Below are 16,416 nucleotides of genomic sequence, written 5' to 3' on the forward strand. Positions count from 1 at the left end.
CAATGACGTTTCATCTACCATGACTTGCTGTTATTGAGGTTCTAGAGACTCATACTTGCCTCTCTAATCTTAAAAGTTTGGTTCCTAATACAGTCTTGAACTTTCACATTTGCAAAACTTAAACAGTGATTACCTATTTAATAAGCCTCAAGAGAGCTGTTGTTTGGCAATAACAAGTGCAAGAATGAGTCTAGGAGAGGACAGAACAGTCCCAAAGAATTTTTTCATGCCCTAGATTCCCCCTGACCCACAAACCCAATACCATCTGGGTGCGAGGGCCTGTCTTTCTTTGGAATCAGAGGAAGTGGGGAAGCTCTAGGGACACAGAAATGATAACCTCCAAGAAACAAGGGACAAGGAAACCAGGCATGAATTCCTTCTAATGATTGAAGGAGACCTATTAAAGGAAAAACCCTAGGACCTAAACAAAGAAAAAAACAAGGAAATACACCAACAGGCAGATTTTATGGGTAATGTAACGCAGGATTGTTTGTAGCTATTAAGCGACATACAATCTAGACATTTTCTTGCAGAGAAGATGATTCTGAAGATGACCCACGAAATGGAAAGAGCTGCTTTTCGTGTTCTTGAGATAAGAGAGAGAGGGTGGGGAGAAGAGAAGTATGGAAATGGAGGGTCATATTTTGCCTGGTGTCTGGAGAGTTTTATTGTGGATTGCAGAGAGAGAGGAAGCATGCCCTGGGGGCTCAGAAAAGAGTGTAAAAGTATTAAAAAACAATTGATGATCAAAGTAGAGGAGGGAATGTAGATGCCAATAATAACATGTGTGGGTTGAAATGGCATAGAAAAGAGAAAAGGAAGGGAATTTTGGCAGAGTTTGGAGAGGGATTAGGCGGCAAATAGGGAATATCAAGGATGGAGTGGTGATGGTGGGTTTGATGATGATGATGCACGCTGAGGCAGCTTTTCTGACCTTCATCTCCTTTCGCTCCCCATGGCACGCCTGCTCCCACTCTCTCTCTCTATGTCTCTGTACTGTAGTCTATCCTCTCCCTCTCAGTTTCTCTCTCTACCCTACAACCATGAACCACCAGGCCAAGATATAGATATTATATTTTATAAGCATCTCCTTCCTTTTCGTATCCTTGTATACTCTCCTTTTTTGTCAGATATAAAAACTCCTAATCTCCAGAAAAAAAAAACTGTATCAGTCTCAGTCAATCAATCCTCCCTAAAATTTTGTAAGGCACTCCAAAGAAAGCATTCCCCCGCATAGAAAGAAAGAAAACATCCCACTGATTTCTCATCGATTACACCAAAAAGAAAGGTGGAAAGAGAAGTACCCCACTGAGATTCCAGCTTTCTTTCTCTCTTTCTCTCTCTGAGAGGCTCGACGTTAAAAACCCAACTAAAATCCAGTTTAAAGATCCTCGAATCATCTCTCTCCCGCGTCCCTCTTTCTACTCCGCTGTCAAAAGCACAAAAGACCAGTCCCCCATACCCAAAAGCTTCTCTTCTTACATGGGTTGTTGATGTTGCTGTTGTTGAGGTGTGTTTAGTTAAATGGATACCTTGTTCAGGTTAGTCAGTCTTCAATCAGATCAGTCTTACAACTCCAGCAGGACCTCGAGCAGCTCTAGATCGTCCAAACACCCACAGCAACCGGAGTGCTATGAGCTTTTCATGGACGAAGATGACTTCTCTTCATCTTCTTCAAGGAACTTCTTCCCCGAGTACCAAAGCCAACAGCAGCCCTCGTCTGCAACTGCGAGTACTGCTCCAACCAACACTAGCACCACCAGCCACTTAACCCATCTGTCCCGTCCGGAGCTCGTCCTAGAGTCGTCGCCGGACCTGAACATGGAATTCATCTCCTCCACGTCCGGCAAGTGGGCCAGAGACCTCCTGCTAGAGTGCGCACGTGCCGTCGCCAATAAGAACAGTGCACGTGTGCAGCAGTTGATGTGGATGCTCAATGAGCTAGGCTCTCCTTACGGGGACACCGAGCAGAAGCTCGCCTCCTCTTTCCTGCAGGCTCTTTTCTGCCGGATGACCGACTCCGGTGAGCGGTGTTACCGAACTTTGACGTCGGCGTCGGAGAAGACGTGCTCTTTCGACTCCACCCGGAAGATGGTGCTCAAGTTCCAGGAGGTGAGCCCTTGGACCACCTTCGGACACGTCGCCTGCAATGGTGCAATCCTGGAAGCCTTCGAGGGGGAGTCGAAACTCCACATTGTGGACATCAGCAACACCTACTGCACCCAGTGGCCGACGCTGTTGGAGGCCCTCGCGACGCGGAACGACGACACGCCGCACCTCCGCCTCACCACCCTCGTCGCCACCAGAGCTACCGGCGCCGTGCACAAAGTCATGAAGGAGATTGGCAGCCGCATGGAAAAGTTCGCGCGACTCATGGGTGTCCCCTTCAAGTTCAACGCCCTCCACCACGCCGGTGACCTCTCCGACTTGAATTTCGACGACCTGGACATCAGAGAAGACGAGGCCCTCGCCGTGAACTGCGTCGGGACGCTCCACACCATCGCCTCCGGCGGCGGCCGAGACAGCGTCCTCGCAGCCATCCGGAGACTACGTCCCAAGATCGTGACCATCGTCGAAGACGAGGCCGATCTCGACGTGGGCGCCGACGGTGACCACTTTTTATCAGGCTTCCAGGAGTGCTTGAGGTGGTTCTCCCTCTACCTGGAGTCATTAGACGAGAGCTTCCCCCGAACAAGCAACGAGCGTCTCATGCTAGAACGCGCGGCGGGGCGGGCGCTCGTGGACCTCATCGCCTGCTCACCATCCGACTCAGACGAGCGTCGGGAGACGGCCGCCCGATGGTCGAGACGGCTGCGAGGTGAGGGCCTCACTCCCGCCCCATTCAGCAGCGACGTAGAGGACGACGTGCGAGCCCTCCTAAGGCGTTACCAAGAAGGGTGGTCGATGACGTCCCCCGGCGGTAGCGAAGAGGACGGTGACCCCGGAATCTTCCTGGCGTGGAAGGACCAGCCGGTGGTGTGGGCCAGCGCATGGAAGCTGTGAAGATTAGACGAAATACGATCGTCAAGTCAGTGCCCAGCACGTGCAAGGGTGTGAAAGTGGAGCGTGCCAAAGGAGATGGAATCTGATTGAGGAAAATGTTAAAGAGAGAGAGAGAGAGATGAGAGGCAAGAAAATGGAGGAAAGAAAAAAGGGAAGAGAAGAAGAGCTTCAAATAGAATACTGAAAAAAACCATTATTTAGTATTGCTGTTATTTTCATCGGTATTGACATTTCACGGTAGAGAGAGAAAGAGAGGCATGCAGATTCTTAGAGAGAGAGAGAGAGAGAGGGGTCATTTTCTACTTACAATTCTAAATTTTTTGTTTGAATATGATTGTTTATAAAAATGGGATTGATGTTAGGAATTGTGATGAATGAAGCTAAAGGGGAGTGTTTTCTGAGTGTTAATTGTGGGAGAGATTGTCCTGGAGCAAAGAAAGGAATACGAATCTAAAGAGAGAGAATCTGAGAAAGGGAAAAGAAGGGGTGGTGATGGGTGTTTTGCCTTTTTTGTCTGGTGAATTGGGAGGCATTTGGAGGGACCCTTTTCAAACTCCCCACCACCAACACCACCCAGAATGTCTCTTCTTTCTTTTGCATTTCCACATGCACATAGTGGGAGCTGCTTTTTCAGGCTTGTTTTTACAGCTTAGTCTTTGACTAGACTCATCGTCCCCACTCTCTCTCTCTCTCTCTCTCTCTTTATTTTAGCCATGGCGAAACATCATCTTTGTCCAAACCGCCGGTTTCTCCGTCACTCGCGTCGACTGCTAAGATGAATTCCCCGCGTCCAACAAACGTATCCCGACAAGAGATGATTCAACTGTTCAACCACTAAGTCAGTCCATCAAAATGACCCCCGACCCACTAAGAACCACTAAGAACCATTAATTAAATTAAGGTTGGTTAGGTTTGATGGAGATGACACGCCTCATCGGAGGAAATTTTGTCTGCTATGGAGCTGTGAGTGAAATGCACAAAGATGTCACGGTCTTGCATTTCTTTAAAACCCTTATCTGCAACTTCTGAGCATGTATCTGGGGATGCCATTAAGACTAAGATATTAAAAAAGAAAGGAAGGGAGGAAAAGAACAAATCAATGTTATCAAACCTGCCCAAGTTATCAAATTGGTCAAGTGGTGGAGTCTAGTCCAACTGGTTTAACTACTAAAACGTCTCTCAATCTCTCCCTTCTGTTAGCAGATGAAGGTGTTGTTTGCTGTCCAATATTGTCTATTACCTGCTTTATTCAATTTTTCACTAAAACTTCCACCCTGTGATGCTAACATAATAGAGGAATTGCAGGAACAGAACACTTCCCTGCTGCTTGAGCATTCTGCAGTCTGATTCCTTTAATGGCATCATTTTGTCACCACACGAACAGCCATTTTGAATTAGACAATATATACGAAAAAAACAAACCGATGGTATTTAAGTTATTGCTTATGATCATTTAAGAAAAAGAAAAGAGTTCTTAATATTATATTAAATTGCCTGACCTTCACCCATCTTAAGTGTACAAAAGTTTATATGATACAAAGGTAAAGTGGTGAGGATAAAATTCCAATATAGAAATGGAGGACAGCAGATATAGTTACACAGAAAAAATTAGCAAATATGTATCCTAATAACCATTTTTTTGTTGAACCTACAGGGAGGAACAACTAAGCATAAAGTTTATTCCAGCCCTCCGGGAGCCTCCACCTTTTATGCCAGTATACAGATACCCTAGACCACAATGGGAAACCAAAATTGTACTCTAGGGGTTCATCAGCTGCACCCCCCACAGTCAGGGGCAACCAGACATACCTTGAATCCTTCAAATCTGCAGGATTCCATCGATCCGCCATAAAAATAAAAAAATCAGGAATCCCAGCAACTGGGAGCACAAAAGTGCTCTGAGAGAAAAATGTGGTTGATTTGAATATCTTATTACCCGCTATACATGGGTTTCCCATTGTCTCCCACGGCCCCATGATGGACTCAGCTGCATGGGCCAATGCTTCATTTGGCGCCCATCCCGTGCACCCTGAAGTGATCATGTAGTAAGTGCCTTGGTGCTTGAAAACAGCAGGTGCTTCTCTATGTTGACCCACTAAGATTCTTCTCATCACCCTTGTGACATCAAGATAATCATCAGTTAGTGGTCCAATATGAAGTTCACTGTTGTCCTCTGATGAATAGATGAGATATGCTGTTCCATCATCATCCTTAAACATGGTCATGTCCCTGCTATCGAACCCATGGGGACGCTTGCTGTACAGATATTCAAAGGGGCCTGTTGGTGAATCACTAACTGCCACACCCACTGAGGCTTTCGTATAGTTGCCGTCATCTATGTGCATCCACATTACATATTTCCCTGTCTTATCATTATAGATAACTTTAGGCCTCTCCAGTACATTGGTTTTGTAGAGGTCATGCATTGAATTTTCTTCTTCTCCTGCTAACACAATTCCCTCATGCTTCCATGTCCACAAGTCCTGAGAAGAGTAGCAACTGACTCCAATAATGTCAACCTAAACCAAAAAATAATTCATCACCTAAGTAAGAGAGTTAACTGGAACAGAAAACAGTTTGTTGCAAAACAATTAAAAAAAATAAAAAGGCAAGTACAAAGATTTACCCTTTTGAACTACAATAAGAACAATTCAAATATCGTGTGTGCATTAGAATGATCTCAAAAATTATGGACATTGCTGATACTTACAGAGTAGTACGATAGTCTCGTAGTTTATGTCCAGATTTCAAGTTTACAAAAAGAAGAATTCAACTAGGCAGACACATGCAACCCTTCCTTGGAAATAAGAAATTTAGCTTCCTACATCTTAGTCTCTACAGTATTATACCAAACAAGACAATGAAGTTCCTTGGTATAAATTGAACAATTTGATCTTAACACCCCACACAAACTCTGCAGGTTAATGTTTATGGATCCTTAGCCAGGGCCAAGGGAGGAAGGTTACATCAGCTTGGTTGACAACCAATGTAAAACCTTTCTCTTGTTCTGGTTTAGATTAAGTGAATTTTCTTACACTACCAAAGAAAGAAAATAATGCAGTCCACTCAAACAAGAGGCCAGCAGCAAAAGAAGAAAAATCAAAGAACACACAAGAAACAAGAAAAACAGTGGAAGAAGTGAAATAAGTCCTAAGAGTGAGCAATAAAGAGTGAGTGACACTCCATCCCATCCCTATGTATAGAATTCACAGCTTGGTTAGCAAAGTGCTGTGTTTGGATACAAGTGATAAACAGAGCATGTGTAAGGTCTTGCATATCTTCAAAGAAAAGGGGAAGATGCCAAGAGGGATCTAAACATGGGCACATGAACCAATGGCCACTTTGGAGTTGACTTCAACATGAAATGGCAAGGAGAAGGTCATCTTATAAATCTGGGAGGGGTATAAACTCAACCATAATAGAAGCCATCGTGCCCAGAAGGCTCAAATAGGAGAGCAGTAAACTACCATAATGATCGTTACAAATAATCCATGTAGGCTGAAGGACAGCCCAAGAACTTTCATCAAAATCCAGCCATAAGATATTCAGAAGGGCACAAAAAGCCATACATCCTGAATCAATTGGAAAAAATGAACAGTAATCTCCCTCCAATTCCAACAAATCACAGAACCGCCGACATGGCTGCACTCAGGGTAAGGACCAACCCAAGAAACAGTTTGATGAAGCACCTCCTCAATTAACCAACCAACTTAGTCCGTTATGGGAGTTCTTTATTTGAGAGCAATGCAAAGAGAGAATATATTAAGAGAGTTAAAAAAACTAGCATGATGTAAAGGAAAAAAGGAAAAAAGGAAAAAAAAAAAAAAAAGAGCAAAGGACCACAAGTCCAACAAAAAAAATACAAGCAACTGAGACAAAAAGGTCAAACAGGAAAACAGGTGTCAACAATGAGATGTTGCTGGTAACATTTTCCCTAGCCAATAAGTCCTAATGCCATTAATGCTTCTAAGTCAATGATTCTATGTCACCAACAATGAACTACATAAATCTTCAATTTCGTCAAAAATAGTTGAAGAAGGATGGGTGGGGGGTGGAGGAGGTATGGAATTCCATGTAGAAGCACTACCGATCACAAAAGCCAAGTCCCCAGGCCCTAAAGAAGGGTCCTAAGCTCAGCCAGTGTAGATTCACAGTGACCAAAAGATCAGAGAACAATGAGAACACTACCTATCTAGTCCGAATGACATTCAAAATAATTCCCACATTGATCCAGGGTTACAAGATTCCAACCAGTCCAAGATCGCTGCCAGAGCTAGTATCTAAATTCAGCTGCAGCCAACCCTGAGGATGAGTAGACCAGGTTGTCATATTAAGATTACAATGGTTAGCTGAGTTAATTACAAAGTTCCAATTCCTTCTAATAACAGAGCCAGGAAGATAGGAGTTTCTGAACCTCCAGACACATGAGAATATGAGAGAGATGGACTCTATCACTTAAAGGGTTCATCCCAGTATATTTCTTCTGCATTTCATGTAGATGGTACACCCTTCTTGTGGCATCTTTGACTAGGTTATCCTTCACTGGCTGAGTTATCTTAGTTAATTCCTATCTTGCCATCTAAATTTGATTTCCAATGCAAGTCATGTAAGCTTGGGAAGCATCAAAGAGCATCATTTCCTTCAAGTCATTCATCTAATAGTAGTCTCTTTGAGATAATTCATTCAAATGTATGGGGACCTTGTCCTGTCTAGTACGTTTGGTTGCAAATATTTTTTTGTCCTTTATTGATAAGTTTAGCTAAACTACTTGGGTGTATTTCCTAGAAGAGAAATCTGAAGCATTCAATGCATTTTTTATTTTCAACAATGAAATAAAAACTCAAAATGGTGCTTCACTTCGAATTCTGCATACTGATAATGGGCTTGAATTTGTGAATCACAAGTTTACTTCATTTTTTCACTCTATGGGTGTTACTCATCAATCATCTTATGTGTATACTCTACAACAAAATGGAGTTGCAGAAAGAAAAAAATCGTCATTTGTTGGAAGTTGTGGGGACTATGTTATTTCATATGCATCTTCCCAAATCATATTAGGGTGATGCAGTTCTCACTACTTGTTTTCTTATTAACATGATGTCTTCCTTTGTGATTGGAGACAAGATTCCATTTCAGGTGTTTCAGCCTGATAATGAGTTATTTCCCTTGTCTTCTCATATTTTTGGTTTTATTTGTTTTGTGAATGTGTTGGATCCTGCATTTGATAAACTTTCTCCTAAAGCAATTAAAGGTGTTTTTTGGGTTATTCATGCACACAAAAGGGGTATAAATGTTATTGTCCTTCTACCAGGAAAACCCTTATTTCAGCTAAGGTTACATTTTTTTAAGACACCATATTTCTCTATGTCAACATCTTTGCCCGTTACTTCTTTCCAACCAAATCATGTTGCTCCTAGTCTAGTGGAGGAGACTTCTAGCACAATGCCACTAGTTGAAACATCAAAACCATTGAGGGTGTATCAACGCAGAAATTTTCATAAGACACCACAGAAGAATCTCTTTCTGCTACCTACGCCAGAACCTTCTTTGTTTGAAGCTCCTAAGGTAAGTGATTTACATCTTCATGTTGTTATTCATAAAGGTGTCCGTGCTTGCACAACATATCCTATTTCTCAGTAGGTCTCTTTGATTCTCTATCTAGGTCTTTTAAAGAGTTTACTTGGTCACTGTCTTCTTGTACTATTCCTTCTTCTGCGCAAGAAGTATCATTGTCCCTTTCATGGAAACAGGCTATTGACATAGAGATGGAGGCTTTATTTGATCCTTAAACACAGACATTATGTGATCTGTCTTGTGATGCTATAGTTGCAAGATGTCGTTGGGTGTACACAGTTAAGTATAATGTTGATGGCTCCATTAAAAGGTATAAAGCCTGCTTTGTTGCAAAAGGATATACCCCGACTTATGGAATTGATGTATTTGGGACATTCTCTCTTGTAGCCAAATTATATTCTATTGGGATTCTGGTTTCCATGGCAGTGACTCAAGATTCGCTTTTATATCAATTGGATATCAAAAACACATTCTTATATGGAGACTTGGATGAGGAAGTGTATCTAAAGCAGCCTCTTATGTATATTGCTTAAGGGGAGATAGAAAAAGTATGTAAGTTGAACAAGGCAATATACGGTCTCAAGCAAAGTCCTTGGGCATGGTTTGACAAGTTCACAAAGTAGTTATGTCTTTAGATATCTCTAGAAGTCATCATTATCATTCATTATTCACTTTAAAAAGACATATTGGAATTGTGATACCACTTGGTTATGTGGATGATATAGTCTTATTCGAAAGCAATGTGCTAGGGATGGAAAAGGTAAAACATACCTCGCTAAGCACTTCCAAACAAGGGTCACTGATATATTATCTAGGAATTGAGGTAGTTAGAAGTAAAATTGGAGTTGTATTGACTCAATGTGAGTATGTGACAGAAATGTTGTAGGAGTATGGGTTACTTGGGGAAAAACCTGCAAAAATTCTTATAGAAACCAGTCACAACCTCCATGAAGATGATAGTACAGAGCTGACAAACAAGACCATGTATAGAAGATTGGTAGGTAAACTTATTTATGCTATTGTCACTCATCCAAATTTTTCCTTTGTTGTTAGTATGGTCAACCAGTCTATGGACTGCCCTCATAAGACATTTAGAATCAGCCCACCAAATAATATTAAGGTACTTAAAGAATACCAGGAAAAGGTTAGGTGTATAAGCCTCATGGTAACATGAAGATTGAGCATATTCAAATGCAAAATACACAGGATGAAAATTGGACCGAAAATCCACAATTGGCTATTATGTTTTTGTTAGTGGAACCTAGTTAGCTGGAAAAGTAAAAAATTATATTATTGCATTGAAATTATGCTCACTCGGTATGGACAAAACTCATCAGCAAAATTGGCTACAATACTGCTCCTCCCAAAATCTCATATCTACAATCCATCACAAAGGTTAATCTCCCTAAATTTGGAAAGCTATTAATCTCCTGCTGCGTTGGTCACATTATCTGGGCCCTTTGGAAAGAACGGAATAACAGAAGGTTTAATAAAAAATCTCTTCCCGACAATTTTCTTAGCAACCGAATTGTTGGGCAAGTTACTTCTTGGATTCGTATGAGAAAAGAATTTAAAAAACTCGAAGGAATCAACATTCGAGAGAATTGGGATCTTGTTGCAAAAATGTCTCATCTCCCCCGCCCTCCGATTATGGAGACTTGATCTCTTCCCCCGGTTGGATTTTTTAAACTAAATTTTGATGGAAGTGTGTTGGGTTGTCCAGAGCCTATTGGATATGGAGGGGTTATTCATGACGATAAAGGAAGTTTTCTCTTCTCTTTTTCCGGGCCAATCGGGATATCAGACTCAACTACAGTCGAGCTATCTAGGTTGTTTAATGGCCTGAAACTGTTTCATCAGAGGATGGTAGGACCTTTATATGTTGAAGGCGATTCTCAAGTTGTCATCAGTTGGTGTAAGAAGACATGTAAACCTCCTTGGCGTCACTGGGATCTTTTTGATGATATATGTATTTTAACTTCCCATTACAATGTATGTGGAATCATATTCCTAGATCCGCTAATCACTTAGTGGATAGTCAAGCTAAATCAGGTGTTTTTCTCCAACATCTTGCTGTGGAGGAAGGTCCTGTTAAGTAAGGTTTGTATTATTTTCTCTCAGTAATATATTCATACCTCTTCTGTCTGCTCTAGTATAGAAGTTGCATATACAACAATGGCTAATATAGTCAGTGAGGCTATGTTTATCTATTGCGATAATCAAACTGCAATCTTTATTGCTAGTAACCCTATATTCCATGAATGCACAAAATTTGTGAAATTTGATTGTCATTTTATCCATGATGCAATGAACCATGGTTATTCTTTTATGTTCGATCTTCTAATCAGATTGGTGATATTTTACTAAAGCTAAAGAATTTAGGATTTTTTGTAACAAGCTAAGGCCTCTTGATATGTATACGTTCCAGCTTGAGGGGTAATGTTTGAAACCATGCAAGGGTATTTTAGTCATTTTCCACTTTCTGATACACAATTCTTGAGGTAGCACTTGGCTATATATCATGTTAGAATTCTTTAGTCCAATTTTGGTTAAGTTTTGAGTTGTATTGAGTGAGTTGTTAAGGTTTATGTTGTAAAGGGTATTTTTGTAATCTTGTATCAATTTCAATTAAATGAGTTTTAATAGAGGAAAGGGGCTCGATTTTGAGCCTTAAAGTGTGCTGCCTCACGCACACTTGCCCTCTCTTTCTTCTCCTTTCTTCTTCTTTCTTCTTATTCTCTCTAAAGCATGCACCTTTACAAGTATTGAGTAACTACTCCTAAAGCTCTTCTTTTAGCAAGTCCCATCCTCAAATAAATATTTGAAGTTAGGAGGTCTCTTTCCCATAAATAAACATATGATCTTTCAAACCTGAATCCATATGGGACTATACTTAACAATCCCCTCATCAAACCTAAACTCAGGGTCTAGTTATCTATTACAAAATGGATTCATCAAACAGTTTAAGTGTCCCTATAACCAAAAGTGACATCATGTCAAATGTATGAATTACAACATAAGTTTACCATAAATGAGTGAGGTTTGCATGTTCCTTCAGACAGTTATGGTTTGAAAATGTAAAAAAATGAACATACCCTACTCACTGGGCAATGTCATTGCTCCTAGACTACCATGAAAGCCATGCTACAAAAGAGAAAAGGAAAAAAACCAAAAACCATCATCATAAGAGCTTGCAAAAAACAGGAGTGCTAAAGTTGATGCATCAGCTAGTGAATATTTGAGAAAATTCTATAAAATACAGAAATGTAATCCAACTGACCCGTGCAGCTCCTTTGCTGTGAGCTTGGTAGGTGGCTCCATCTTTGTTTTCACCATACCAGTAGTATGTCCCTGATCTCTCCACATAAAGAACGCCTCCACCATGGGCTTGAATAGTGTTTCCATCAGTGTCCAACCACATCCTACCAGGGAAAAAGTACAAGCTATCATTCTGTCTCACCCTCATGGGATCCACTGCAGTTTTACCACTGGGGAAGAACACAAGCCTTATCTGGGAAGAATCGTCAAGAAACTCATCAATCAAAGAAGGCTTCTTATTTCCTCTCCGTTTTGCAGCGCGAGGCGATCGCTGACGGGGTGGTGCAAATTGGAAATTTTCTTCCTCAACCTCTTCAAGCTCTTTTATTAGAGGGAAACGACTCAGCCCAACTTGCTTTTCTCTTAGTTGTTTGTGACTTGTGAGGGAATAAAAATGGATCAGAAGGATAATACCCACTAGACTCCACACTAGAGCTGGTAAACTGCATCTGCTTCCTGCATTGCAATCGAAAGCAGATGATTTCTTGTATTTGTTTCTCATCCTCATTTTCTCCCCCATTTATCTCCAATTAAAGAAAATGCAACCTATACGAGCCAAGTTCAAGCATATTAATAACATATTCAGATTATCTACGCTTTCCAGTGCATCTGTTGTAAGGAAACAAAATGAGAACACCGCCGTGGAAGGCAAAGCCAAACTTGTACCAAACCGAGTTTTGCTCTCAGAGGTAGAGAAACAAAATGAAACTGACTTGCATAAAATTCAACTGCAAGATAGGTGCTCACGAACGATAGAGAAAATTATCACTGGTTACTGTGACTCACATAATCCGAAGGTGCAATAAACTGACTGCTGGCTCATTAGAAACAGAGAAAACTTTATCTATGACCCATTTTTTCAGTCAATCACATCTTTTTACCTCCCTGAAGATACCACAAAATTGTATGCTGAATCCCGCGAAATTGGAAATAACTTCCATATCATCCTCACGAATTCATACACACAAGGAAACAGAGAATGTGTCCTACTTCTCGCAGCAACAGTAAACGCACAATCGCAATATTCTAGAATAATCAATAAGCCAAGAAAACAAAAGTTAAATGTCCACAATTTCTTTAAATCAGTTTCGGAGTGCACGAAGAAACAACTATTTTGACATACTCTTAGAAACATGCTCAATGGTACTCTCTCTGCTGGATAAATTCGTGGCAAGACTTTGAAAGTAAACTAAAAGAAAAATGAAAAATAAAAGGAAAGAACGGAAAAAAAAGCACCACAAAAAGTAAAATAAAATAAACGAACAAAGACGTTTTTTTCCTTAAAAAAGAATACAAAAGTACGCAATAACCAAAAACACCACCACCCCAGTTGAGATAATTATGTCGAAATCCAAACATATATCACAGATCTACAAGCGCCAGCTCCAAACCAACAGAGCAGCAGAATTCAGAACCATGAAAAATTCCAGAAGAGCACCAACCTCTCCTGATGACAGACGGAGCATGCGAGGACATGGGTCTCGGCGACAAGCTCCTTTCCACCATTTAATCACCAGAAAATCTGCTCGAGGACCCCTAGCTCAACCACAGTACATCGTCTCAAACCGGCTTATCTCCCTATTATGCGTATGATTTCGTACTCACGAGACGAGATTCGAGGAGTCAATTTTTGCTCCCCCAAGTGCCCGTTGCGATCGACACCAGCTCAACACTCACGTCAATGATTACCAGGGAGGTAAACCGTAGCTTATTTTTCAATTCTCGCGAATCTATGGATGACTTCCGATTAAAGCTCCCTCTCTTTTGATCTTAAGAAGCGGAGCTGTCAACTTTGGACAGTTCTAATTTAAAACTTTTAGCTCCAGAGGAATCCCAAGTCCACTCGGGTACATCTTTCCCCAACAAACAAGGCTACCAGACGATTCGACCAAATACTACTGCTCACCCGAGACATTTCTGCTGGTTGGTCTTGACTCTTGATACCATTTTTAATGTAGCTTTAAAGATGACTCACTCGTTTGACCAACCAATGACATGTTGACACATCAGAAGATAATGTCACAACAAAGTTCATAAGGGACCCATATTTGGACTCATTAATCCATCTCTTTTATTTTCTTGGAGATTTCCTAGGAGGTCTCATGAAGAATTAGAGACCTACAGAATATACCTATACACAATTTCACTGTACAGTGGCCGGGTTTGACCCATGGCGATCAACTACAGTGACCAAATTTTGGGAAAACAACTGTACATTTCTCTCTAATGTTGGTTTCTGGCTGAATCAACTCCTTCGGAGTATAATCAGCTTCCCCTACGAGCTCTCAGTATCCAAACGATCACCAAGACGACCATTGAGACAGAGAGCGCAAGCATGGAGGACCACAGCAGCCGAATTGAAGACTTCAGGGGCTTGCATTGATGATGTAGAATATCAGAGAATGTGTCCTCAAGGAATGAGCAATGCGTTAAGCTGTAAAGCTCTGGGAGGACATCGATGATTCCCTGAATGGATTGGCTATATGCTTTGGCCATGTCGATGGATGTCCCCGACAGAAATTTCCGACTCAGGTCGCAGGTTATTGTCGTCTCTTCTTCTGGGCATTCCAGCCTGTTCAGGACCTGGGCATGGAATGAATTTAATGAGATCATCTTCTGGTCTGGAGTAGTCGTGTTATATGTTGAAGATTACCTTTGGGACGTCACTAATCGGGATCGTGTCCTTGGAACAATTCTTAGGATCGTACTGGTAATCGGGTGCCTCTGAAAATGGGTCGCAGACGAATCTAAATCCTCCCTGCAGGCTGGCTGTTTGATCGACTAATGGAAGCAGCGTGTCGAGATTTCTGATCTTGGAATTCACCTGCAAATGCCCAGAAACAGTGGCTGTTGATCATTTTCTTTCGCTCAGTTTGAGGTTCAATTCAAACAAATACCTGGCTAATGACCGTATGAACTCCGAGGCCAATCTCTGACATGACGGCGTCCGCAGAGGTCTGGTTGAGGCACGGAAGCATTGATCTCAAACTGTTCTCGTCCGGCGTTCTCGTATATTCTTCCAAAGCAGAGCAAGCGTCTCGGATGAGACTGCAATGTAAGCAAACTTTGGATGTCAGATAATGAGATTTTAAAGAAGATTTTGACGAACCGTTCATGGTGCCTGAGATGAATTAGAAGTGCTTTACTGATACGAATTTTAGCCGAAATCCGATTTTTTCCACAATTGTACAGCGAGGAGGAGGTAAATACTCACGTAAATTCGACGAATTCCAAGCCTTCAAGAACCCAACATAAAGCTGTTAATAACAAGCATATGAACATTATCCTGGAAACAGAGAGCGATTAAAATGGAAAATAAGAAGTCCGTAAATAGAAAAACTCAACCGAAGTTTAATAAATTTTTCTTACGTGATGAAGCAGAGACGCCAACGTAGCAGCATTACAACTGAACCCACAAACAGAAATCCTATCAATGAAGGATTCGTAATGAGAAATCGGAAGAAAATTTACAAGGAGAGATACCGACCAAATGCGCCAACAACCAACACCAGAGCAGCACAGGCTGCTCCCAGAGTTACTCCATTCCTGGAAACATGAACAGCAGATAAAAAAGGATTGAAGTTCCTTAAAATCTGAAAGAAGAGTAGAGTAATTTGGGAAATGAAAACTTACGAAATGTGAATGGCTAAACCAATGGAACGCCGATTCTCGTGCACCACACGACGTATGACTCGGGATTGGTATTGGAGCTCCTCCGATGTTAAGTTTAACCGGGAACTGGCCGCTTCGTCGTATTCACGAAGAAGAAGGTGCATATTGTCCACGGCCCCCGTCACCGCCCGAATGTTCTTCCGAACATCCACGACTGTTTCTTCCACGGTTTCTATCAGCTTCTTCGCTTTCTTGTTGAAGCTCTGATTTGCCGCAACGATGATACCAGATACTACTCTTAAAGAGTTTCAAGAATCGAATTTTTTTTGTCAAAATATGTTGATATGGTTCGCTTCCTCAGGAATGGAAAAGCTCAGGGAAAAGGTTTAATAGTCACGAACTTACATGACAAGCAACGTGAGAAGAAGGATGATCAGAAACGGGAAGAAAGAACAACAATCTGAGTGACCCAAAATGGCAGGCTCCTCTCGCATACTCCTTCTCAAGATGAAAATCCCAAATCCTAATCCCCCCAACAACCAAATTCCCGCCGTTGCGTACCCATGAACGCCGGTGAAAACCAGGGACTGCCGAGGAAAACCGAGAAAGAAAGGCAGAAAAAGATATAAGAATACCCATCAAGCAAAACGCTGAAGATCCAGTCCAGGATAAAATTTAAATAATCTTACCGACCAATAATGCCGATCCCTGATGTCAAAATCTCCATTATAAGGTTTAAATCCTCGGAGAGGGTCTGGTCTACTGAAGCTGAACCTCTGTTCCGTAACGGAGGTAACCAGAACAGAAGAAGCAACCAACAAGAAGAAAATTAAAGGGAGGAGGAGCCCATTTGCTTTGATCATGGTGAAAGCGAAACGGGTTCCGGCGGGAAGAGAAAAAGAGTTTTCA

The 16,416-nt window shown here is 41.6% G+C and overlaps 2 protein-coding genes across 4 annotated transcripts; one reads left to right on the forward strand and one right to left on the reverse strand.

Moving 5' to 3' along the window:
- Nucleotides 1-1,403: 1,403 nt before the first annotated feature.
- Nucleotides 1,404-3,646, forward strand: LOC137953877 (protein SHORT-ROOT-like). The gene has a single exon (XM_068801414.1). The coding sequence runs from the start codon at nt 1,525-1,527 to the stop codon at nt 3,001-3,003; it is 1,479 nt and encodes a 492-aa protein (XP_068657515.1). The 5' UTR covers nt 1,404-1,524; the 3' UTR covers nt 3,004-3,646.
- Nucleotides 3,647-4,455: 809 nt separating this feature from the next.
- LOC137953936 (uncharacterized) lies at nt 4,456-13,749 on the reverse strand. 3 transcript variants are annotated; one of them, XM_068801500.1, is made up of 4 exons: nt 13,338-13,749; nt 11,858-12,441; nt 4,940-5,522; nt 4,456-4,828 (listed from the first exon to the last, which is right to left on the reverse strand). In XM_068801500.1, exons 2-4 carry the CDS (start codon nt 12,413-12,415, stop codon nt 4,668-4,670), a joined length of 1,302 nt encoding a protein of 433 aa, XP_068657601.1. In that variant the 5' UTR covers nt 12,416-12,441; nt 13,338-13,749; the 3' UTR covers nt 4,456-4,667. The 3 variants fall into 3 exon arrangements, with proteins under 3 accessions (XP_068657601.1, XP_068657600.1, XP_068657599.1); XM_068801499.1 differs by having other exon boundaries at nt 4,456-5,522; nt 11,858-12,351; XM_068801498.1 differs by having other exon boundaries at nt 4,456-5,522.
- Nucleotides 13,750-16,416: the final 2,667 nt, after the last annotated feature.

This window comes from Aristolochia californica, unplaced genomic scaffold (genome assembly GCF_029961685.1).
Source record: "Aristolochia californica isolate CCGP_79_NKW_82.1479 unplaced genomic scaffold, dmAriCali1.0.hap1 SCAF_16, whole genome shotgun sequence".
Taxonomy (NCBI): domain Eukaryota; kingdom Viridiplantae; phylum Streptophyta; class Magnoliopsida; order Piperales; family Aristolochiaceae; genus Aristolochia; species Aristolochia californica.

What these genes read in the sequence shown, in the direction of transcription:
- LOC137953877 (XM_068801414.1), top strand. Translation starts at nt 1,525, where the DNA reads ATGGATACCTTGTTCAGGTTAGTCAGTCTTCAATCAGATCAGTCTTAC.
- LOC137953936 (XM_068801499.1), bottom strand. Translation starts at nt 13,401, where the DNA reads ATGGTGGAAAGGAGCTTGTCGCCGAGACCCATGTCCTCGCATGCTCCG. An exon ending in TCCGTCTGTCATCAGGAGAG is followed by an intron (nt 12,352 to 13,337) that starts GTTGGTGCTCTT and finishes ATTGCAATGCAG; the next exon opens with GAAGCAGATGCAGTTTACCA. An exon ending in ACAGCAAAGGAGCTGCACGG is followed by an intron (nt 5,523 to 11,857) that starts GTCAGTTGGATT and finishes TTTTTGGTTTAG; the next exon opens with GTTGACATTATTGGAGTCAG.